Source organism: Excalfactoria chinensis, chromosome 1 (genome assembly GCF_039878825.1).
Source record: "Excalfactoria chinensis isolate bCotChi1 chromosome 1, bCotChi1.hap2, whole genome shotgun sequence".
In the NCBI taxonomy this organism is placed as follows: domain Eukaryota; kingdom Metazoa; phylum Chordata; class Aves; order Galliformes; family Phasianidae; genus Excalfactoria; species Excalfactoria chinensis.
In genome coordinates this window covers 361,368-384,174 of record NC_092825.1, presented here as the reverse complement: position 1 = coordinate 384,174, position 22,807 = coordinate 361,368, and the positions used below count along the sequence as shown (strand labels likewise).

Here is a 22,807-nt window from a genome sequence, read left to right as displayed (position 1 = left end):
CCACTTCCAGCAGAGGGAAGACTCTGGTCAGAAGGACAAGGTCCTCATCTCCTGGGGGGATTCCTATATCAGGGCCACAGTATCTTGGCCTAAAAGTGTGTCACTCATGACCGCTTTGTCCAGAGACTGGCAAGGTGCCGATCATACAGCAGAGTCCCCAAGGAGGGGAAGTGGAGAGGGATGTGCTGATCTCCTGTCAGCCAATGGTAGGATGGGTGGGAATGACACAACGCCGTGCTTGGGGAGGCTCAGATCAGACATTTGGAATCATTCACTGACCTTGAGGGTGATCAGGTGCTGCAAGATGCTCCCCAGAGAGGTGGGTGATGTCCTGCGCCTGTCAGAGTTCAGTTGGCATTTGGACGGTGCCCTCAATGAAATGCTTTAACTGTTGGTATAGCACTAAAGTGGTCAGGCAGTTGGAGTTGGTGGCCTTTGAGGGTCCCTCCCCCTTGGACTATTCTATTTTATCATGATCCTGCACATACGGGGTACCAAACCAAACCACACCAACACAACACGACTGCCTGCTGATACAGTCATGGGACCACATAACCCATAGTGCTGCACTCACACTGCCACAGGGCGTCCCCACACCCTCTCCATCTTTCATCCAGAAGCTCTGGAAACTCCAGTTTAGTCAATAATCAGTTGTGAAGACTCCTCAGGAGGAAAGCAGGACGGCCAAGCAGGGCTTTCAATGGGATATGGTTCCCTCTTCTCAGGCATGGATCTTTTCCAACTGTATGAGCAGAAACACCAGGTTAAGCTGGATGCACTCTGCTTTCCCTCCTACAAAAGGAAAGGAGCAGTCCTGAACAATAAATGAGATTTGGTGACCAATGGAAGGAACTGGACTGGAAGTCGCTGAGTGGGGCCACGTGTCCTTCACCATCAGCTGGAAGAAGAACCAGAGCCCAGAACACACTGTGCCTCTGCATGGAGCCACGTGTGCCTGTGTTACACCTCAGCAGGTGAGAACAGCCCACCGTTGTCCTCTGGTGTTGGGTGAGTTTGTGAAACTGAAGAGCAGAGATTTGACAGTAATGGGACATGAGGACATTGCTGGAGAGCTGATGGACGCAGAAGTTCATCAGCTCATCCCAGAGAGCCCCTCAGATCCACAAGCAGGAGAAGGTGATGAGCAGAAAATGCTGGAAGGGAATCGCCAGCCACAGGATGGGAGCAAAACTGAGAAGGTTGGGCTCGGGGAACACTGGACCGTGATAGAGGAATTTCACAGTCAACAACCTGCACTTCACAGAGAGGTGAGATAACGATCCTGGCTGAGGCTTAAGTAGAACAATTAGAAAGACATTAAATCAAGAAGACTAGAGAAACAATTCCAAAGAGGGAAACGCTGCACAAATGCACCATGTCAGAAGTAATTAAGCCCATTTGATAAAGAATGAGAGGAAGATTTTTCTTCCTCTTTGTTCATTTCGGAGCACGAGGAGACTGGATAACAGGAAAAAGGATGAGGACTGCTTATGGTGGTAATAAGAAGTTTGACATCATTGTCATTACTGGAACTTACAGACAATTACACCATTTTAGAATACGAAGAATGCCTGATTGCTATGAGAATGGGAACGTATTGAGTGGGCAAGGAGGCCCACAGAAAGAGCTTACATTAAAATCCCATCATCTGCTATATGGCCACCAATGGCTCAGAACAGGGCCTCAGGTTTGTATGGAATGGTGTCAGAAGTAACCAAAGCTCCTTTGTGAGACTTTGTTAAGCACCACTAAAGAAAAAGAGCAAAACTCTTTAACCCCTAAGTGCTGGTCACCAAGTTATAGAGAAGAACACTCGTGCTACCAGGGCAAATTCAATTTGAAAGCAAATGCTGACTGTCCCAACCTACAGGCAATAAGATATCACCCCATTTTCTGAACATGGGAAACTGGTTGCTCTCCATAAGTGCTGCTTTGCTCCAACATACAGCAATGCTTCTTTGGGTCTCAATGTAACAAAACCACATCTGCTAAACACTTTACTGTTGTTTAATCAGCATGGGACAGCATGGGAAGATGGGAGTCCCAACCAGACGGGGGAATACCTGATGCCCCCCATGGGAATGAACCAAGGGAAATCAGATCTATTGTGGGAAACACAGGAAGCTTAAAATCAAAAAGCAAAAGGTGTCTGAGAGTTCTTGAAGAAGAAAGGATAAGGATAAGGCTCCATAAATTGAAGATGAGAACCACTGCTGTGTGCCCCTTCCAGGGTCAGCAGCAGTTACAACACCAGCTCTAACAACAGGACGCGACGAAACAGCGATCAGCATGAACTGAGAATTAGGAAATGAGGGACAAGAACAGGAACTAACGACACAGAAGTAAAGAAAACCACATTTGTCGTGGCAAAGGGCTGTCAGAGATGGGTCTTGTCGCTGTTGTTTAAATTAGAGAACACCAAGGGATTTCCCAGGCCCTGCACACACTCATCGAATGGGCGGGCAGTGTATAATTGCTAATAAATACAGGAAGCAAAATGACCAATGGTTATTGTTAACTTTGCTGCTGAGGAAATTATATTTTCCTTTCTATTACCAAAATGGGATTTCTGACATAAGCTACCTGCGCTGGGAGAAGTTGTTTACTTCTAGAAAATGAGGTATATCATCCTTCGTAACTTCTTAACTTCTTAACATCCTTCTTAACTTCTCCCTGAAGACCTTTCTGGGCCAATAAAGTTAAATTAGAATACACTTTGAAGTACTGGGACATCCAAAAAGATGAGAAGAGTAGCAGCATTGGGACAAGACACAAAAAGGGGAGAGTAAGATGATCCATGCACCAAGAAGCCAGAAAAATAACCCCAATCCTGGGAACATGCTGGGAAATGTATATGGAATTTAATTGACATGGGATTGAGGAATACCTGTGTCGCTCATATTGACCCATCAAGTTTTACAGTAAGCAGGTCCTGCTGCTCACATGTAACCCCCCTTCTTCTAACTCACAGTCTGCCTGACGCAGATAGCTGCATTGACGTGAGGCTCATGTGCAGCCCTATCTGGTGTGGAAAACAAGCAGCACCACATGTCACCTCAACATCCTTCAGACGAACTGCAATCCAGATGAGAAGCAACCAGGGCCGTTGGCGCTGAAGGGGCTCTCCAAGGTGCTGGACTTGGCCATTTCCATCACTTATCTTGAAGTAAATGCAAATCTCTGATCAGATCTATAAGTGACACAAAGCTGGGATGATTACGGAGTGTAGTCAGGGCTGGGCAGTGCAGAACCAGAAGCAAAAGCCGTGTCAATCCCACGGGATCCATCTGAGCTCAGTGAACGTGACGTGTGGGGGAGGAGATGCAGTGCCCTACACCCTGTGGTCATGGCTCTGCAAAATGCTCCTCAGGAGAGGCTGGCAGCCCTGCAGGGAGCAGCATGCTCCCACATCACCACTTCCATCTGCAGCCAGATGCACGTGGAAGTCAATGGGAACAGAAGCAGCCCCACCAAAGCAAAGCTCCCAAGCAAAGAACTCTTTTGTGGTTTGCTGTGGCTCAGGTGACTCAGATCATGGCGTGACAGAGTCTGTTCCAGTAACACGTGGCCATCCGGGTCCTCCCCAGTGAGGCCACTGCCACGGGACACAGACAGCAAGGATATGCAGGGGAGCAGCGCACAGCAGCGTGCCTGGTGTCTGCCTTCCAGCTGACCTCTTAGAAATGGAGCAGTGATGTGGGAGCCACAAAACTGGTGGGAAAACAGGAGAAAATGTCCTCAAAAGGAAGGCTGAAGGAGCCTGGCCTCTCTTTAATTAGAGGAAGGAAGATGAAATGTTGATTTGATTACTGTGTATAAATACATTCATGTGAAAACATACCAGGTACTAAAGCGCTCTTTAATCCAGAAGATAAAGTGTAACGACAGCTGGAAGCTGAAGCATACAAATTTAAATAAGACACGAATCTTAAACAGTGAGGGTGATTAACCAAACAAGGAAGGAACAGCTCGGATCCTCCGCTCCCTGAATCAGGATTGATGACTTTCTGGAAAATACGTTCCAGCGTTGTTCAGTGCATTCAGTGAACACACACAGGGTGACGAGGATCCCCTGCGGCGCGGGAGGTCAGGTTGGGTGGTGGAACAGCCCCATCTGCTCTTAAAACCCAGAAAGCCACTGATACTGAACAGCAGTTCCATGTCATCCTGTCACACTCACAAAACAGACGGCGGAGCAAGGAACAACTGTGTGTTTTTGCACAAGAATTAGGGCTCAGAGTGAGGCATCCTGGACTCCCTCTGCCCCAACGTTATTTTCACATCTCTGAACATCCAGTTTTGCTGTCAGTTCTGAACTGGAATCAGATGACTGTTCGGATCAGGTGCTTTTCTGTTGTTGCTTTTGGGGTTTTTTTCATCATTCTTCCCCCTCTATATTTAACAGATTCTTCTCAGTACATGTGAGCCTGTTCCTATAAGCCTCCAACCTTCTGTGTTCCATAAACACTTAGACGCTGTACTGAGGGGCATGGTTTAGTGGGGAATATCAGTGATAACCAGGCAGTTGGACTGGATGACCTTGGAGGTCTTTTCCAACCCTGGTGATTCTATGAAATAACATCAGATCCGAAACTTTTGCAGCTCTACTGATGGGGCTTTGAGCAGCCTGACCTGCTGGGAGGTGTCCCTGCCTGTGGCAGAGGGTTGGAAATGGACGGGCTTTAAGGTCTCCTCCAAAACAAACCATTCTATGATCTCCTTGAGCACACTGCACTCTACAATACGACACACTTTGTAAAGCTGGATCAGCTTTAGAAGAGCAGAGGGCTTCCTTTTAAAGGAATGTCCCTCCAAATGCTTGAAAGGTCTTGGGCAAAAATGAAAACCAAATAGAGCTGATCTGCTTGGGCACGCTCCAAGGCAGACAGTGATCACACTCCTATTCTGCTCATGGTTTATTTGCCATAGGAGCAGTTGTCCATCAGGACCAGACAGAGCGGCTACACCAGTAAGTTAAACACAACAAACACTGCTGGCTGAGTTTAAGTGGTTCTGTCAGTTTGGCTGAGTCAGCTTTCACCTTTCCAGCCCAGGAGCTGGCAGAGGCCAAGAGCCATCCCAAGGGGCAGTCTGGGTGCAGCGCCAATTGCCGAGCAGGACTGGAGAGGTTAACAGTGTGCCCAACACCCTGCCGTGCCCATTGACGGCGGTGCAGAACATCTGTCTGGGCACACGAGAGCTCCTCCTGCAGAGATAGCCAGAGCTTCAGGACCAACCCGAGGAGCCTTCCAGATGAACCAGAAACACGGAAAATTAATCATCAGATTGGCACCTGCTCATGACTTGGAAACGTGCCCATCGTACACAAGCAGAAGTCCAACTATGTACTAAGTGATCACAAAAATCATTGCTTGAAAACAGAAATAACTAAACCAGCAGCTCCTCTCTCAGAACAAGACCACGAGAGCCCTCAGCCGGGACAAGGGACAGATCCTCCCATCCTCGGTTCTCAATGAAAAGACACAGGAGGTTGATTTTCACTCCTTACACCCTGGAGCCAGCAGGAAACCCAACGGCCAGCGCTCCAAACCCTGACCTCATTAAGGAGTGGAGAAAATTAAAAGACAACGCCGAGGAACCCAGAAGCCAGGATTTTATTTTCTTGGCCTCCAAAACATTCCTTCAGCCTCCTGACTGCTTCACAAAGAGACCCCCATTCCCTCAACACGCCAGTCCCAGAGACTGCCCGGTCCTCCCCAGAGCCCCATCTGAACGATGCACAGCCCCACAGATGTCGCATTTTATCTCTCATTCCCAGACTATGCATCTTTCTCTCCCCCCACAGTATCTTCTGCCAACGGCCTTCTGCAACTTTATGTACTAAAAACGACCAAAGAATACGCTACTAAGAAATCCAGCTCACATACATACCACTGTTCCAAACCTTCCCCTTCAGACAACCCATCATTTGCTACGCCCACCAAGAACAACCACTGCCCAGATTCCCACTGTCTCCCCTGGACACTTTCTCCCCCAGCTCTGCTCTTCCATCCCCCCCTTTCTGGAGAGGCCAATCTCACCTCCAGTATCCGGGTCGTGAAAGTTGGGGTCCAGTCCTTTCTCCAGCAGTCTGCAGACCTTCTCCACGTTCAGCATCTGCACGTATTCCATGAACTTCTTCAGGTTTGCCTGCAGCCGTGACATCCCAGGGAAACACACAACACACAGCATTAACACCGCGATATGAGGAAAGAAGCCGCCACAGGAATCTCCTTTTGGATAGCTACACCTGATGCACACATTGTTTAATACATTTCCAGGCTCTAGAAATTACCGCTCTGCCAGGCAGGCCAACAGGACTGAAAGCACTCCTTTCACGCTTGCTTCCAGCTCTGCTGTGCAGACCTTTGGGTCACGTCCCCCATGCTCCTCCCAGCAGCCATTCAGCAGACCATGCCACCCTCAACCCAACAGTCAATGCCCCGCACACGATAACAGCAGCCTGGGAGCAGCACTGCCCATCCCTCCAGATTCGTGCTGTCAGAGCTGAGCCCACATCAGCATGATGTCAACTTTTAATGATAGTTTCTGCATTTTGCAAGAAACCGAAGAAAAAGTGCACGAGCAAAAGGAGAACGCAGAGGGAGGCAGCCCCGACTCCTGGATACGATTCTCCCATTGCTGATGCTCATCATCACAGTCCCATGCACCACACGGGTTCTAATGGGGCCATGCATGGAATTTCCCTTTGGGGGAAATCAATTGCTATCCTGTATTTCCAAACATTCCAAAGTTCATCTACCCAAGGTCTCAGACCAAATCCATAGCAAAGCTTCAAAAATAATTTGTCAAGCAAATGGACTTGAGCAGTTAAATCACAAACAGAAAACCATTCCCTTCCACCAGGTATCACCTGCTGTGCTGCGTGTCCCACACGTGCAGCTCGAGGCCTGACATGATACAGATATAATTGAACCAGTTGTTCCACTCAAGCTAAGCATTGCCCTGACCATGGGGAGATAGAGACCCCCATTTCTAAACACACCTCCATGGAAAGCACTCTGCTACACCTCAGAGATCTCTCCAGCATTCTGCCAACGGGCAGAGGTGAGAGATAACAGAAATGGGATTAAGCAAAGGAATGGGAACTTGCTGATTCAGACGTCCTGGTCAGTGCACACCTCAGACCTTCATATCAAGATCCTCTTGTACTGTACAGCCTCTCCCACACCTGCCATTGCAGCCCGGTGCCTTCAGCACTGAGACACCCCATGGGACCCCAGCTCAGAGCCCAGGGCAGAGCTTATGGGACAGCCCCAGAGCCTCCTGAGCAGCCTCAGCCCTACAGTGGGGTGCAGCCCTTTGACTGCGGGACCATACATGCAGTCCGGCTGCTCTGGGCACAGAGACCTGTTCCCCACAGTGCAGCTAAATCGTTCAACTACCACTGGGATCAGTACCAGCATCAGGACTGCAGCACAGGGCTGAGCAGAGAGGTTAAGAACTCAAGAGCTGCAGGGCCGCCATGGGGAGCTGTAAGGCCAGAAGGAGCTGTAGGGCCAACATGAGGGGACTATAGGGACATAGGGACATAAGCTGTAGAGCTGCCATGAAAAGCTGTAGGGTCACCATGAGGGAGATGTAGGGTCACCATGAGGAGCTGCAGGGCCATGAGGGAGCTGTAAGGCTGACAGGAGGGGGCTGAGGGAGATATAGGGCTGCCAGGAGGGGGTTGTAGGGTCCTGAGGAGCTGTAGGGCCACTATGAGGCAGCTCTAGGGCCACTATGAGGGACCTGTAGGCCAGCTGTGAGGGGCTGTAGAGACATGTGGAGCTGTAGGAACACCATAAGGAGTTGTAGGACCAACATGACGGGCTGTAGGGTTGCCACGAGAGAGCTGAAGAGCTACCATGAGGACCTGTAGGGCCATGCAAAGCTGTAGGGCCATCATGAGGGGCTGTAGGGTCACCATGAGGAGCTGTAGGGCCAATAGGAGCTGTACAGAAGCCATGAGGGAGCTGTAGGGCTACCATGAGGAACTGTGGGGTCACAAAATGCTGTGGAGCAGTCATTAGGGAGCTGCAGGGCTACCTGGTGGAGCTGTAGGGTAGCCATTAGGGAGCTGTAGAGACATGAGGAGCTGTAGGACCACCATAAAGAACTGTACGGCTGATGTGAGGGGCTGCAGGGCTGCCATGAGGGAGCCATAGGGCTGCCATGAGGAGCTGTAGGGTCACCATGAGGAGCTGTAAGCTGCCATGAGGAGCTGTAGGGTCACCATGAGGAGCTGTAAGCTGCCATGAGGAGCTGTAGGGTCACCATGAGGAGCTGTAGGCTGCCATGAGGAGCTGTAGGGTCACCATGAGGAGCTGTAGGCTGCCATGAGGCGTTCCCTCAGCCTTCTCTGCTCCAAAACAAACCAAGGACCCTCAGCTGCTCCTCACATCCCCTCCCCCTCAGACCCTCCCCCCTCTCTGCAGTCCTCATTTGGACATTCTCTAATTGCTTTACGTCTCCATCCTGGCTTTACTGTACGTCAGTAAGGCTTCAGTCCCACTAAGGCTATTTCCCACAATTAAAAACCACAACCATTAAAACCTGAGTTTGGAGTATGACAGCTGATGCTGAAGGCAGCGCTTGGGAGCATTCTGATCACCATATTGATTGAATGACTCTGCTGCCAATAGCCACGAATCCGAGCACGCTCCTCCTGCTCCGTTCAGAACCAGAACAAACCATCCCAGGCTCTGGAAATCAACTCACATCTATAAATATGTCACAGCCGCGTCCCATGCTGGGCCCATTAGAACCACTTTTCACAGAAGCAAATGCTGGTATTTACATTCTCCCGTGTTGGTTTTTCAACTTATGCTGCATAAAAAAAGCTTTCCTATCAGATTGTTTTTCATTCCAATTTAGCTGGAAACACAGAACGTTCTCCTTTTCATTTGGACTCATTCACTCAAAGCCAAAAGATTTGAGAGCTGAGGGAGCGCGGAAGCTTGTTTTTCTCCCCCAGTCTATGAATAAAACCCTGGTGGGAAAGGAATGAGATCTCATTATTCTAAGAACGAGAGGATTTGGGGCCAGGTTTTCAAATGTATCGAGGTAACAAGAAACGAAGAGAGAGAGCAAATGTCAGACTCCCACTGAAATCAAGGGGAGCTCAGCAATGCTTGAACCGCTCAGGCAGGCGTGCGTCTCACCAGACAGTTCTTTTCTGGCACTTAAATACCTTTGGGAGTTTGTAATGGGAACCACTGATACAAACCCAGTCTCCCCTTGTTTAAAAGATCAGTCAGCTTTAAATACAAAAGATATGTACTGATAGATTTACTTCTCCTTTTCTGTACCCAGCACACTCGAGGAGCGTTCATTGAAGTGGTAAAGACACGATTTAAAATGTTACTTTGCTTTAATTTTAACCGAATTGCAGCTTCTGCCCAAAAATAGTTTGGTATGAATCAAAATACTAAACGAAACATCAGGAGCCAATAAAGGCACCGCATCCTGCTTCCTACATGCAAGAAGCGAATCCTAAATGCATGTACATAAAGCTATCGACTCCCAGTACATCTTCCCATGAGCAGAAGCAATGTATTAATGGAGATCAGGGCGATCTGCGAATCAGTGTGTGGGGATGGATGACCTGACTGGCGCAATGGAACTTTCTCTAGGCAAAAAAAAGGCAAGACTCAGCAATAACTCATCCAATGAAACCAGCCTAGCGTAGGGCCGGCCCTGGCTGAGCGCTTTCACATCTCTACCTCCCAACCCCTTGTTATGGAAGTGCTGTGTGAAGGTTGGGCACAAGTGGGAGCCTCCCACCCCGACCCCACAACCACTGCAGCCTCGTCCCAACCTCTGCAGCGGATCTGTGCTCATCACCTGCATCTCCTGCAGGCTGTCCTCCAGCCCACCCTGCTCCCACCAGAGGAGGAGCTCTGTTAGAAGAGACAAGAACTGAAACCCAGCTCTGCCCTTATCCCACAGCTTGGGAACCAGCAGGGCTGGCTGCCCAACCCACGGCCACTGCTCCCTGTGCTTTATTTCTGCACCCAAGCCCAAAACGCCCCATGTCAGCAGCTGCCCGCTGAGCTGGTCTGAGGCACGCTCCCCAGAGCCTGGGGTTAAGGCCAGGATTGCTCCTGGGGAGGAAGCACAGCCCTGGTTGTCCCACTGAGCCACTGTGTGCAGCCCGTTATCCTCTGCTGGTACAAAACCAGGAGAAAAATCAACACCCTTCGGAAAAAGCTCATGGAGAAGAAGCTGGTGTGAAGGAACAAGATTTCCTCGCAGGCTCTCCTAGCTTGAAATGAAATGAAAGAAAGTTAACGAGACATTCTTCTTGCAGAGAAATTATTCTAACCGCTGCTGGTTGCTCAGCCTGGGCTGAGCACAGGGAGAGCTGCTGGGACCCACCGTGAGCACAGGGAGACAAACAGCCCTGCACAGCAGGTGCGTGCTGATGCTTCCTGCCATTCCAGTATCAAAGCAAGGTGAATGTTTCCCCAGGGCCCGGTCTGCTCTTTGCAGCAGCTAAGATGAAGAAAAACCACCTGCCATCCACAGCATGGCAGATGCCACATGGTCACGGTGCCTACGGGAGGCAGGAAGCCACTGACCTCCTCCCTGCTACAGTCGCTTTACAAGCTCTTGCCCAGGCAGCAGCAAGCAGACTTGCCCACAGAAATACCCGCTAATCCATCTCACTGCACACACAAAGAATCTTTACGTGCCATCTCTTGAGGCTCAGCGCTTCTCCAGTCCCACCTGAAGCACTTTAACGGGACCAAGGGCAGCAGAGGCCAAGGCTGTGGGCTGAAGACCAGGGAGCAGAGGTGAACACAGCGTAAGGAGCAGGGTCAGCACCCCAGTGTGCTGCTCTGAGAGCTGCTGAGGCGGCAGGAGCTGCAGCCTAAACCCAGCGGTACTCAGGTAATGCCAGCAGCCAGGCTGCAGGCACGGCACGTTGCTCCAGGAGTGAACTGCACAGCTGCTCATCTGCTCAAGGCACTTCCCTGCCAGCCCTTCCACCATCCAGCACTTCCCACTGGCCTTAATGAGCTCTTTTGTCTCTCCAGATTTTCAGTCCTATGACAGTATTTTAGACAGGATGGCAAACTCTTCAGCTCCACGGCACCGTGACCATAATGGGAGCTCCCAGGCTGCACTCAGCTCCACCACCACACTGGACACACTGCAGCCCATCTCCTCCTGGAGAACACAGGATCACAGTCATTCAGGTTGGGAAAGAGCTCTGGGATCCCCAATCCAACCCCACCCCGTCCCACTGTCCATGTCCCCAAGTGCCCCATCCCTGTAGTCATTGAACACCCCCAAGGATGGGGACTCCTCACTGCCCTGGGCAGCTGTGCAATGTTTGACCCTCTTTGGAGCAAAGCTTGGTCCCCATCTCCACCCCGACCCTCCCCAGTGCAATGTGAGACCATCCCCTCATTGGTGCTTTGCTCTCATTTGGGGGAGCTCATTAGGCGCAGGTCTCCAGCTGACTGCACCCTGGGCTGGAGCAAAAGGGGACGGTGGGCAGGGAGGGGGCTGTGCCCATCTGCTCTGCCCTTGGGGCATCAGCCTGGAGAAGAGATGGCTGCGGGGAGGATCAGCTCAACATGAGGAGAGGAGCTTTGTACACAGGCAGAGCATGATGGGACACAGGGGAACGGTTTTAAGTTTAAAAAGGGGAGATTTCACCCTCACATCTGACCTGAATCCTTCACCCTGAGGCGGTGCAGAGCCGGCACTGCTGCCCAGAGCTGTGGGTGCCCCATCCCTGGAGGTGCCCAAGGCCGTGGATGGGAGCTGGGCAGCCCGAGCTGGGGGGCACCCAGCCCATGGCAGGGGTGGGACTGGGGGTCCGTTCAACCCAACCACTCTCTGATCCTACAGTAACATCTTGCACACAGCACAGCCTGAGGAGCAGTCCCACCGTCCCATTGGACCCAAAGCTAATTCTTTACAGCTCTTTTAATTACTGAATCTCAGGAAAATAAATAAATAAATAAATAAATAAATAAGCAGTACAAAAAGAACAGCATTTCACTGCCCAGGAGATAAGGCTTCATTACAGCTAACATGGAAACAATCCCGCCCTTGCTCAGCCAAGCACCGGGGAGGAGCAGAGCTCTGCTGGCCCCAGGAGCAGCGCAGCTCCGGGAGAACATCAGCATCCTCCTGATGGAGGCGAATGGGAGCGGGGCTGCACGGCTCCCTTGGATGCCGTCCTTCGGTAGCGAGGGACAGCTTAAAAGTAAAGAAACGACTTGAAGGAGATTTGTTATTTTAAGCAGACATTAAAGCGCGGGGATGAAGTGAATATTTCATAAAGCCACACTTCTGGCTCCTGCTCACTCCTGGGGATGCCCCCAGACGCTGCCGCCCGGCTCAGCCCTCCCTGTAGGAAGCGCGGCTCCCACTGGCAGGGCTCAGCAGTGATTCATGTTTCCTGGCGCCAGGGAGATGCCGAGTGCTTTCCAGATCTGCTGCCTGGATATTCTTATGCCATAAGACAGAAACCTCACGACTTTCATCTTCATGAGTCAGATCTGAGCCCCGGCAGCATTTTGTTCCTCCTTTCTGCTGCTCTGCTAAAGGAAGACAGAGGACGTGTTTCTTCCCATGAAGACTTTAACCTTTGCAGTAGGTCAAGCCCTTTGGGACAAAGTTTTTTCTTTCCCCTCCTGTGTTCTGCCCGTGGCTCTACCCAGCTCTGTTCTTCATGGAGAGCTTACAGCTCCCTCCTGCCTGCCTCGCAGAGCGCACATGAGCACACATCCTACAGCCTTCTTAACAAGAACCTCCTGGCACTTCCCTCCACTGCACAGGGCACCCCAGGAGACCTCCGCAGCTCCGCTCCCTGCCCTGAGCCCCATTTCCCCATGGGATCCCCCCAAAAATGGTCTGCATTTGGTGGGTGCTGAGGGTGTCCTCGCACCCACAGCCAAACCAATGCTGCCCACCTCGCTCCTCCTGCTCCACTGCTGGCCCGTCTCCCAGGAACCAACACCATCCCCACAAGCCCATTGCTGCAGGACTCAATTATCAATGACAACCAAAATCCTCTGCTGCTCCCAGACCTCTCCACACTCACTGCTCTTGGTTTCTTAGATGAGAAATGATGTCATGGTGCTGCTGCAGCTGGCTGGTAAGGAGCAATGCAGGAGAGCATCTACCCAACCACTGCATGCCCAGAACCCCAGTGCCCCAGCCCCACAGAACCTGTTATCCCCACTTCCCCAGCCCCACAGTGCCCGTCACCCCCCACACCTTCCAGTTGTGCCACCAGGGGTATCCCCAGCCATTCATCTTCATTCATTCCTCCATCACTGGTCACGGTGCCTGGAGCAGCAGACCAACAATGCACACTGCCCCACACAAAGTCCTGACCCCAACACATGGTTACAGCCACGGCACGGCCATGCCCTTGCACAAGGCAGAGGTGTGCAGCAGCCCCTGAGTGGGAGAACAGCACGCTGCTCAATGTGCACACTGTGCTCCTAAGCATTCCATCACCCACCCAGGGCAGAGAACAGAACAAAGCTGCTCTTCAACCAGCCCACTGTGTGCTCCCTGCACTGCCCTGCACACAGTTGCCCCCCAGACCTCCGGGGGAGCAGTGCCCACCACGTGCCCACCACAACACACACACTGCACCGCTCAGTGCTGTCCTTCCAGCCACACTGCCCCAAAACCACCCCGGCTTTGGCCAGCAGCTCACAGGAGGGATCTGAGCTCTGGTGAGTGAGGAAGGCTGAACCCTCCCATGGTGCCCTCGGGGACCCTTCAGGATGGACCACTGGTTCTGTGCATGCAATCAGGGCTCTGAGCTCACAGGCTCAACTCCAGCCTTACCTTGGTATGGAGCTTGGCAAACTGCTTGTCATCCAGTAAAGGCTGGGTGTACACACGCCGCTTGTACCGGAACTGAAAGAGGGAGAATGTCAGACATGAGATGCCCGAAGCCCACTCAGCATCAGTTTGCCCTGCAGACAGAGCCTCGGTCTAACTCTGAACACAACAGAACAGGATCCACTGCTCTCCTCCTGGGTACCCACTGACTGACATCAGTCCCTACGAAGCCCACCCGGACTTATTCACGTGTCCTACAGATTCCTTACAGCGCTGATCCCAAATGGAGCACCATGAAGAACAAAACCAGGTCCTCCCCAGTGGCTGCTGCCTTTGTGCAGCCATCTTCATAGGGCAGAATTATCATCTCCAAGAGGAGGCTGGATTTGATTAGCTCTTTTTCAATTGCATTCTGAGATTGTGACCTGCTATGACCTTAATCCATCGCCAGCATCCCATTATTTCAGCCAGAACTGACACCAAGTCATCTTTGGGCTGGAGTTACCTTTGAATGCTGGCAATACTTTACCATGTTTTCAGCCTGCTGCGGGTGCCCTTGGGTTCCAGAACTCGTTACAAACAAGAAATCCTGGGCAGATGTGTCCTCACACCACTTTTTTCCCAGCTAAAAGCTGCCCATCCCACCAACAAACCAGTGTTGGCCCCTTGCAGGTGCTGCCTCTTCACCCCCGCACCAAACTGGGATACAACCAGCTCCAATCCCAGCTGCACAGCCGGGGATGGGGCAGGTCGGATGGGGAAGGCAGGCGGTGTCACTGTGATGTGACAGCACACAGTGCCACCCAGGGGCAAGGCAAAACTGCATCAGGGGAGAGCAAAGCTGTGTGACACCGTCAGCTGCTCAGAGCCTCTGCACAGCATTAGCTGTCAGCCCTACACCCTGAGCAGCCCGGCAGCTCTGCTGCCACAGCATCACCTGGCAGGAAGCGCTGCCAAAAGTCCCTCTGTGTCATTCTGCAACGTTTTGTCACTCTGTACAAACCCACAGCAATCTGGTCACCTCCACATGCAGCCCTGAGGGCTCATTTATTGTATGGGCTCAGGACACCTCACTGGGAGCAGCATGGGATGGGTGACCCAGACTTTTGGTTTCCCAACATGCTTCTCATGTGCTCAGCTGCCATTCTAATCAGGTTAAGAAGAACTGAAATGACCCGTGACAAATATCCATGTCAGGTCTGCTTTCAGATGCACGCACTGAGACATTAAGTGTGGACATGATGCTGAACCCTGCAAAACAAAGGACTAAAGTCTACGGGAGGAACATCAAGGAACTGAATACCTCATGGATTTATTTGCAAGCATTCCTCATGCTGTTGCAAACGTTTAAGTCTATATTTGACATTGGTTTACTAAGAAACTGCAGAATTTTCTTTCCAAATTAGTTGGGATTAGTTATAATAACAGCGTTCACACTTGCAGTTGTAAGAGTTCATGCAGCTTAAGTGTGTAATGCTTCCTAAGTAGGCTCTGAGGGTAAATTATAGCACAGGATCCCTGAACCAGAGGTCTGCCTGCTGGTACCCAAAGTTCCATACAGCCAGTGGGGAGTCAATAGAGCCCACAAACTCCAATTCCCCATAGCAGTTATCTGGCAGTATAAGAAGGACATGTGACCAGTGGGCTCAGGAGGCAGAATCAGACCCTCAGGGCCACGGCCAACATCACAGAGCTCCACAAGCAGCTAAAATTGGAGCTCAGAGGCACTCTCCTAAGCTTTCCCTCGGTGGATTCTCTGCGAGTAAACACACACCCACAGAAATCTCTGCACTTCATCCTGATGGGAAATGGGGGGAAATAGGGGTGGGTGGGAGGGGGCTCCGTTTCTGTGCTGCGTTCAGAAGCTATAGAAGAAGGGATGGGATGAATCCTATGTATTTGTGCACATATATGTGTGTGTATATATGTCTACAGATGTACACAGATACACACACATATGTATTTATCAATTTACATATTAAGAAAGACAGCTACCTCCAGGTAGGGGACGGGAGTGTCGGGATTCAGGGGGTACTCCCGCAGCAGGCGCTCCTCGTCCAGGAACTTCCCTGCTCTGCCATTGAAGGCCGGCTGGAAGAGCCCGTAGTTGAGCACATCCTTCAGGCTGTGGTTGAGGGTGCACAGAATGCGCTGCTTGGAGGCCCACACGGGAACGTCCGGATTCAACCGCAGACACTTCTGTGGAGAGACAGAGGGCAATGAGAGCTGCTGCGCATTGCAGGGATGCAGAGAGAGCAGGAGGATGAGAGGGGAATGCCACCTCTGCAGGGGAGGTAAAAGAGGGGGAGGAAGAGGCAGGGTCCAGGGGGCAGGTCCAGCATGGAGTCACACGGCTACATAACCACAGTTTGGTTCATAGAGGCTTTCAAGAGTTGATGCCTGACCGCAGACACCTGCTCGGCTTCCCAAGCAGAAACACAGCCCAATCATCACCCCTCCAAGCACACAGCAGCTCTTCCAATGGGCTCTGACAGACCTGCAGTGCTGGAGCCCCCACCACCACACCACACACCCCGGGGACAGACACTCACCCGTTATCAGAGGTAACTGCACATCCTCACTCCTTCCATCAGCCTCATCCCACCATAACTCATTACCACCATGCCCACTAAACCACTTGGGGACGTGGTCAGTGAGCATGGTGGGGATGGGATGGGGTTGGACTTGGTGACCTTAGAGGTCTTTTCCAACCTGAATTATTCCACAATCCTATGATCCCAGCTCCAGAGCCCCAGGGCTTGCTTAGGTCTTAGGAGCATCTCTGTGGTTTTGGGAATTAAACAGGCACCGCTTTAAAAAGTTAAACAGTTTTTCCTAGAGAAAAGCAAATGGTCCTGCTGAGGCACAGGATGGGAGGCAGCAGAGAGCCAGTGCTGCACTGCATAGTGCCCAGAAAACTCTCTGTGCAACACAAGCAGCAGCCACTGAGCTGATCTTACGGCTCACTTTTCTCAGGAAAGGATAACTTGCACTTGGCAGCGCACATTTGTACTGCAAGCAGAGGTCAGCGTTATCTATTTCATCGCTGACCGCATCAGCAGGTTGGTGTGCTTATCAACTATTGCTTGTCCTACAGCAGGTGCTAATGAGGAGGTGGCTGCTTGCTGGTGTGAGACATCAGGAGCCCAAAACCCGAGAGATGCCAAAGAGAAGCAGAATATGCATCATTCTTTTGGGAACTGTAAATGAAAAAACACTGTCTACGCCTTCCTACTTCGTCTCCAGCTCTCTTCCTCGCTGTCAGACGATGCCTTTCAGTATGAAACTGTATGACTAATGGAAAAAAAATACGTTACAGACATGCACATGTGGACAAGAACAAGCCGTGGATGAAGGAACATCCCGGCACAAAGATCACTGGATCTTATCCTGAACTTTTTACTGCACAGACATATTCTGGAGTGTATTAACATTCCATACGTAGGAGAGAAAACAGCTTCCATCCTGCAACATGTTTTGTTAATCAGTGTCAGAAATAGGAAAAAAGGAAACACCTGCTTTAAAGTTAGGTCAAAAGGCTGCAGTCCTTTGTGGCCATAATCCCGCTACTTCAGTCTATCTCAAAGCTCTGTTTCTCAAAATACCACCAAACACATTAAACTGAATGAAACCCACCAGAATTCCTGCAACTAAGCATGCTTTTTGCAGTCCATGATGCAGCACAGCCATTCCAGGAGCAATCCAACAGACGACACTAATCCCACCAGTCTCTGCTGGCAAGCTGCAGAGATCTCCCCGTGCAGCCTCAGCTCTGAAGTCTGGCCTGGATCCACAGGAGACAGCTGCTCTGTGCTCACTTTGCTCGGGCAGACACTGCAGCAAGGGTTCCTCTGTCCTGTTGCATGGGGACACATCAGTTCCCACCATCACAGAGGGGACAGCCCTGGCACCTTCCACAGCAGAACCTGGCTGACCTTGGCAGGGCAGGAAGGGTTCAGTTGCACTGACCCGGCCCCATCAGGACAGGAACACCAAGCTTGGACACGAGGGCAGCTCTTCAGCCCCATGCTGCTCTCCTGCAGGATGCTGAGCAGGAGGGATCAGGGCAAGGACACAGGGCACCACAGAGTCCACCCTGCACTGGGGGCATGGGCTGCAGGCAGCTGCAGTATGAGCCACTCACTTTGGTTTGCTGTACAATAATAAGTGCTGATCATAACCATCAAAGCCTTTGGAACAAGTCCTGAAAGAAAACAATGCAGTTCCTCAACTCTTAGACAGCGTGGATGACTCCTTCCTGAAGGAAGAAAGAGCTCATTGCTCCAGCTTCAATCCTCTGCAGTGCACAGGATGACAGACAAGATCTATTCAGGAGCCACCCCGCAATAAGGACAATAAAGAACAACCCCTTAACGGCAAAGAAGACAAAAATTTTTCATCAAAGTGCACAAAAATGTGAGAGAATTGAAAGGAAATTAAAAGCAGCAGCTGAAAAGGTGATGTGCTTGCAGGCAGCAGGTAGCATATTTCATAATATCACATCAGAAGCTCTGAGCAAATGTATGGCGAAAATGGAAAAACGGCCCTGAAGAGGCCCCCAGAGAAAGACGGAGCGGCCAAAAACCAACAGAGCAGAGCAATCTATAGAAAGCCAAAGAGTTCCTTTAGAAAACGGGAGTTGCCATTTTGAGATCAGAGCAGAGCACAACCCCAACAACTGCACGCACAGTGACAATGGTGACAAAGCCATAAAGCCTCAGGGACGCAGAGAGAGCAGGGAGTTGATGGAACGGGTGAGGCTGCAGTGTGCCTCATCCCAGGGTGGGACTCTCCTACTTCTCAAGTGTTTTCAGCATGGCTGCTTGCTGTCGTAAGTCAGACTGTCCAAAGCAATGCAGCACCCTGTCAGCCCTGCAACCGAGTGGGAAAATGGTACACAAAGGTGAGGGAATGCTGCAGGTTTCTGACGCAGGGTTCCTCAGCGGAGCCACACATGCCCGTGCTGGGGCCTGAGCCAGAGCAATGGTGGCTGTTACACTGAAATTGGCAGCACACCCAGATCCTCTGCATCACGCGCAGCCCCGTCCGCCCTATCTGTTCAGGAAAAAACAGAAACAGGAAAGGTAAAGCTGACAAAGGTGACAGGAGCAGGGCGGCCTGCAGTGCCTGGTGCAGAGCCTGGCCTTGTGCAGGGCCTGGGCTGGTGGGCTGGGAGTTGGGCCTTGGCTGGCTGTGGGGCCTGGACTAGAAGCAGGGCCTAGGCTGGGCCTGGTGTGGGGTCTAAGCTAGGAGTGGGGCCTAGGCCAGGAGACAGGCCTAAGCTGGGAGCAGGGCCTGGTGTGGGGCTTAGGCCAGGAGTGGGGCCTAGGCTGGGAGCAGGGCCTAGGCTGGGAGCAGGGCCTAGGCTGGGTGCGAGGCCTGGGCTGGGAGTGAGGCCTGGGCTGGGAGTGAGGCCTAGGCTGGGAGCGGGGCCTAGGTTGGGTGCGAGGCCTGGGCTGGGAGTGAGGCCTAGGCTGGGAGTGAGGCCTAGGCTGGGAGCGGGGCCTAGGCTGGGAGTGGGGCCTAGGTTGGGTGCGAGGCCTGGGCTGGGAGTGAGGCCTAGGCTGGGAGCGGGGCCTGAGCCACGCTGTGGGAATAACACAGAACAAGCCCAGGGATCTCCTTGCCTCTCTTTAACAGGGTGTGCTCGACTTTCCCAATTGTACATTTATTTGCTCTGCTCTGGTCAATGCCATGGATTCACCTGGCAGCAGTGCAGCACCACACGTGTGGTCATTTCATTCCCTGCCCTGTTCCACAAGGACAGGGGGAGAGAAGCCAGGGGAGGGGGAGAAACCCAAAGTAGAACTCATGGGTTGAGATAAAAAAATATTTACTGAGACAGAAAGTGGAAAAGGAAAATAATAGTAATGATGATAATATAGTGTTTATTTACAGAACAAGCGCTGCACGATGCTGCTGCTCCCCATCTGCCAACCAACACCCAGCCCATCTCGGAGCAGTGCCCCCCCCCCCGGCCAACTACCCACAGTTTGATACTTTTTTCACATGATGCCATATTGCATCGGACATTCCTGTGCCCAGTTTAAGTCAGCAGCACTGGTTCTGCTCCACACAGCTCCTTGTTGCCCCTCAGTTCCTCACTGCGGCACAGCACAAGGAGTTGAAATGTCTGTGCAGCACTGCTCAGCAACACCGAAACAACAGTGTATTAGCAGTACTGTTTTGCTCCCAAAGCTAAAACATAGCATCAAATCAGACACTGTGAAATTAAAAATAAAAATAAAATAAAAGCCCACCTTGGTTGCAGCTGAAACCAAGACAAAAGCTTTTCCCTTCGGCAGCAGTTTCAGCTGTGGTGTCTCCCTGTGAACCAGGGCAGATTACAAATCCCCCACAGGGTCCTGCTGGCAGCTGTTCTCCTGCAGGAACACAGGGAAGGAGCTCGCTCCCTGCAAAGCAACAGCCACCAGGAGAAGCTAGAACAGGTTTCCTGTGCACCGGGTGCTGGTGGTGGGCAGACTGGGACCAGCTTACAGAACAAGCTGTGTACACTGGCAAAACAATGAGAATTTGGGGGCTTAGATCACCTCCTGAGGAAAGCTCTGGCTCTGCCATCTGATGTGCTGGAACACCACGCTGGGAGAAGCTGCCCCCATCAAGAGGAAACAAGATAATGAGCAGGAGGGAGGCTCTTGGCTCCCAGCAGGAAAGCAGCCGTGCACCAGCCCTTCTTGCAGAGTTACGTGCTGTAGATAAAGGATTTGGGCTTGCTAGGTTTTCCAGTGAAACAGTTGCTGCTTGTAAGACAGTCTGGGAGGGCGTTGTTGACTGCTGTGTCATCCTCCTGCGTCCCTTGCCTGAGCCAGGAAACCATCCACAGTTAATCCTTTTTAAAAGACACGAGAGTCCAAGAGTTGTATTACATCTCCTAACAGTGACAGCCACCCCCATCCTAAAGACCCTCCATCACTGCTTTCAGTCTAGCAGCTGCCTCTGATACAAACGCAGCTTGAAATGAATGTTTGAAGAGACCGAGCACCTGATTAACTCCAAGTGAGTGGCTCTGGCAAGACAAAGCTGCAACAGCTTTCCCGTCAGCCACCTGCAAGCGAAGGGCTGCTGAAGAATCACCACTGCCATCCTGCTTCAACCAACTGCTCAACTTCTCATTTAGAAAACACGGGGCAAAGGAAATGCAAAAAGTTTGGGATCAGCTCGATTCAGTCACAGGCCCAAACAAAAAGCTCGGCGTGGATTAAAGAGGTGATGATTTCCTTCAGAGACACGGAGCTGATTCCAGCATGTCACTGTGCCATCACAACCACACCAGAAAGAAAACAATCAATAATCACCATCTGATGTGTGAGCAGTTGGAAAATGAGGATCTGATTAACTTAAGCTCAATTTAAGGCTGGCAAATGCCACGGAAAGTTAAGCTGCTTCTTCAGAAGGTTGCATAGGATCTTATGTTCACTCAGCATCAACACAGAGAAACTGCAGTTCTGCAGAAAAGCCCTTATAATAAATCACAGATGATGGAAAAGGCTTTTAAGGGTCACGACCGAGTCCAACCCCAACCCATCCCCACTATGCTCACTAACTGCCCACTAACTGTCCCCAAGTGTCCCCCATCTAATAAACACATTCAGAAGAAGTAAATAACTTCTCAGTATAAAAGAGTGAAAGAATTCAAGTTTGGCTGGAAACACCAATGAGAACAGCACACTGCAGTTGCCTTAGGAGCTCATGGCCAAGATGTTCTCTGATTCAGCAAATGTGAGACAATGGCCTGTCAGATTGTCCAGACTGAGCAGTGCACTACTATGCTGCAAGAGTCAACCACTAACTCCCGTAGTGAGCTGAAATCCATCCCAGTTGGGCCTCAGAAAAAGAAAAAAGGAAAAAACCCAAACACACACACAATGGAAAACACGTTCCCTCCTTGGATAAGTTCACAACCAAATACTCATCCTTGATAAAAGGTATGTCTTAATTCTCATTTGATTCCCTTTGTTTAAACTTTCAACCATTCCTTCTCTCTATATCTTTGACTGTGGCACTGAACGGCTGTTTAGTTCTCAGCTCCTAGCTGTGCTCCAGCCTCCATTTAACAGTCACCTCTCAGTCTTGCTTAGGGTGAGCTGAAGAGATTGACATTCATGCACTGTAATGTATTTTCTCCAGATCTCAAATCATTTTTGTTGCTCTTTTCAGCATCCTCTTTAATTTTAAATATACCTTTAAAAGAGCAGAATTTGGAGCCAGAGGCAATATTCCAGCATCTGTCTCCCAGCTGTCACATACAGCTACAAAATACTGTCCTTGACTCACTGTCCGCTTGCTTCTATCTCCAGGCATTGCATTAGCACTTTCCTTTAAAGCACATGGCCCTTTGGGTTCAGTTTGCTTTGACCACTCCACCTCACTCTGACAACCAAGCCCCACGTTCTTCCCAATTCACATCTTGTTTTCTAGGTCTGGGATTTGCTACCTGTAGAACTCTGCATTTGAATGAATTAGAACGTAATTTATTTTGAAGAGCACGGCTCTAGCTCACCCCACGTTAGCATTAAAAGAGTGGTGAGGTAGGGATGCTGCCTCTAACAGCCCTCAAATGGCATTTCTTGAAACAGGAGCATGAGGGGACTGCAGGAGGGAGGCAGGGAGCATTGCCAAAGAAGCAGAAAGCACCATTGCACCGTGGTACACCCACCTCCTCGAGGTGCGTGCAGCTCTATCCGTGCCAGAATGGGAAAGATGTGGATAAGGGAGGGCAGGATGACCAGCAGCCTGGAGCAGCGTCCATGTGAAGCTCATCCAAACAGACAGGAGTCCCAGCATGGGAAAAAAGAACACTCAGATGGAATGTGACAAAACCAAAAGTGGCACGGAAAGTAGACACAGGTATTATTTCCTTGGGAATTGATGCAAACACTGCAAGACGAGGAGACAGATACGACATCTTCATTAGACACACTCATGCTGATCTGCTCAATGGCATGCCGCGGGGTTCTGG

At 51.0% G+C, this 22,807-nt stretch overlaps 1 protein-coding gene across 7 annotated transcripts in view; it reads right to left on the bottom strand.

Moving 5' to 3' along the window:
* The window catches only part of SHANK3 (SH3 and multiple ankyrin repeat domains 3), a 275,165-nt gene that overhangs the window by 215,391 nt on the left and 36,967 nt on the right, over positions 1-22,807 (bottom strand). For all 7 annotated transcript variants that reach the window (XM_072344180.1, XM_072344169.1, XM_072344200.1 and 4 more), the window contains exons 4-6: positions 15,823-16,026; positions 13,831-13,902; positions 6,042-6,150 (exon numbers count right to left, since the gene is read on the bottom strand). In XM_072344180.1, the coding sequence (XP_072200281.1) occupies positions 6,042-6,150; positions 13,831-13,902; positions 15,823-16,026 (385 nt within the window). The remainder of the gene's footprint in view (positions 1-6,041; positions 6,151-13,830; positions 13,903-15,822; positions 16,027-22,807) is intronic.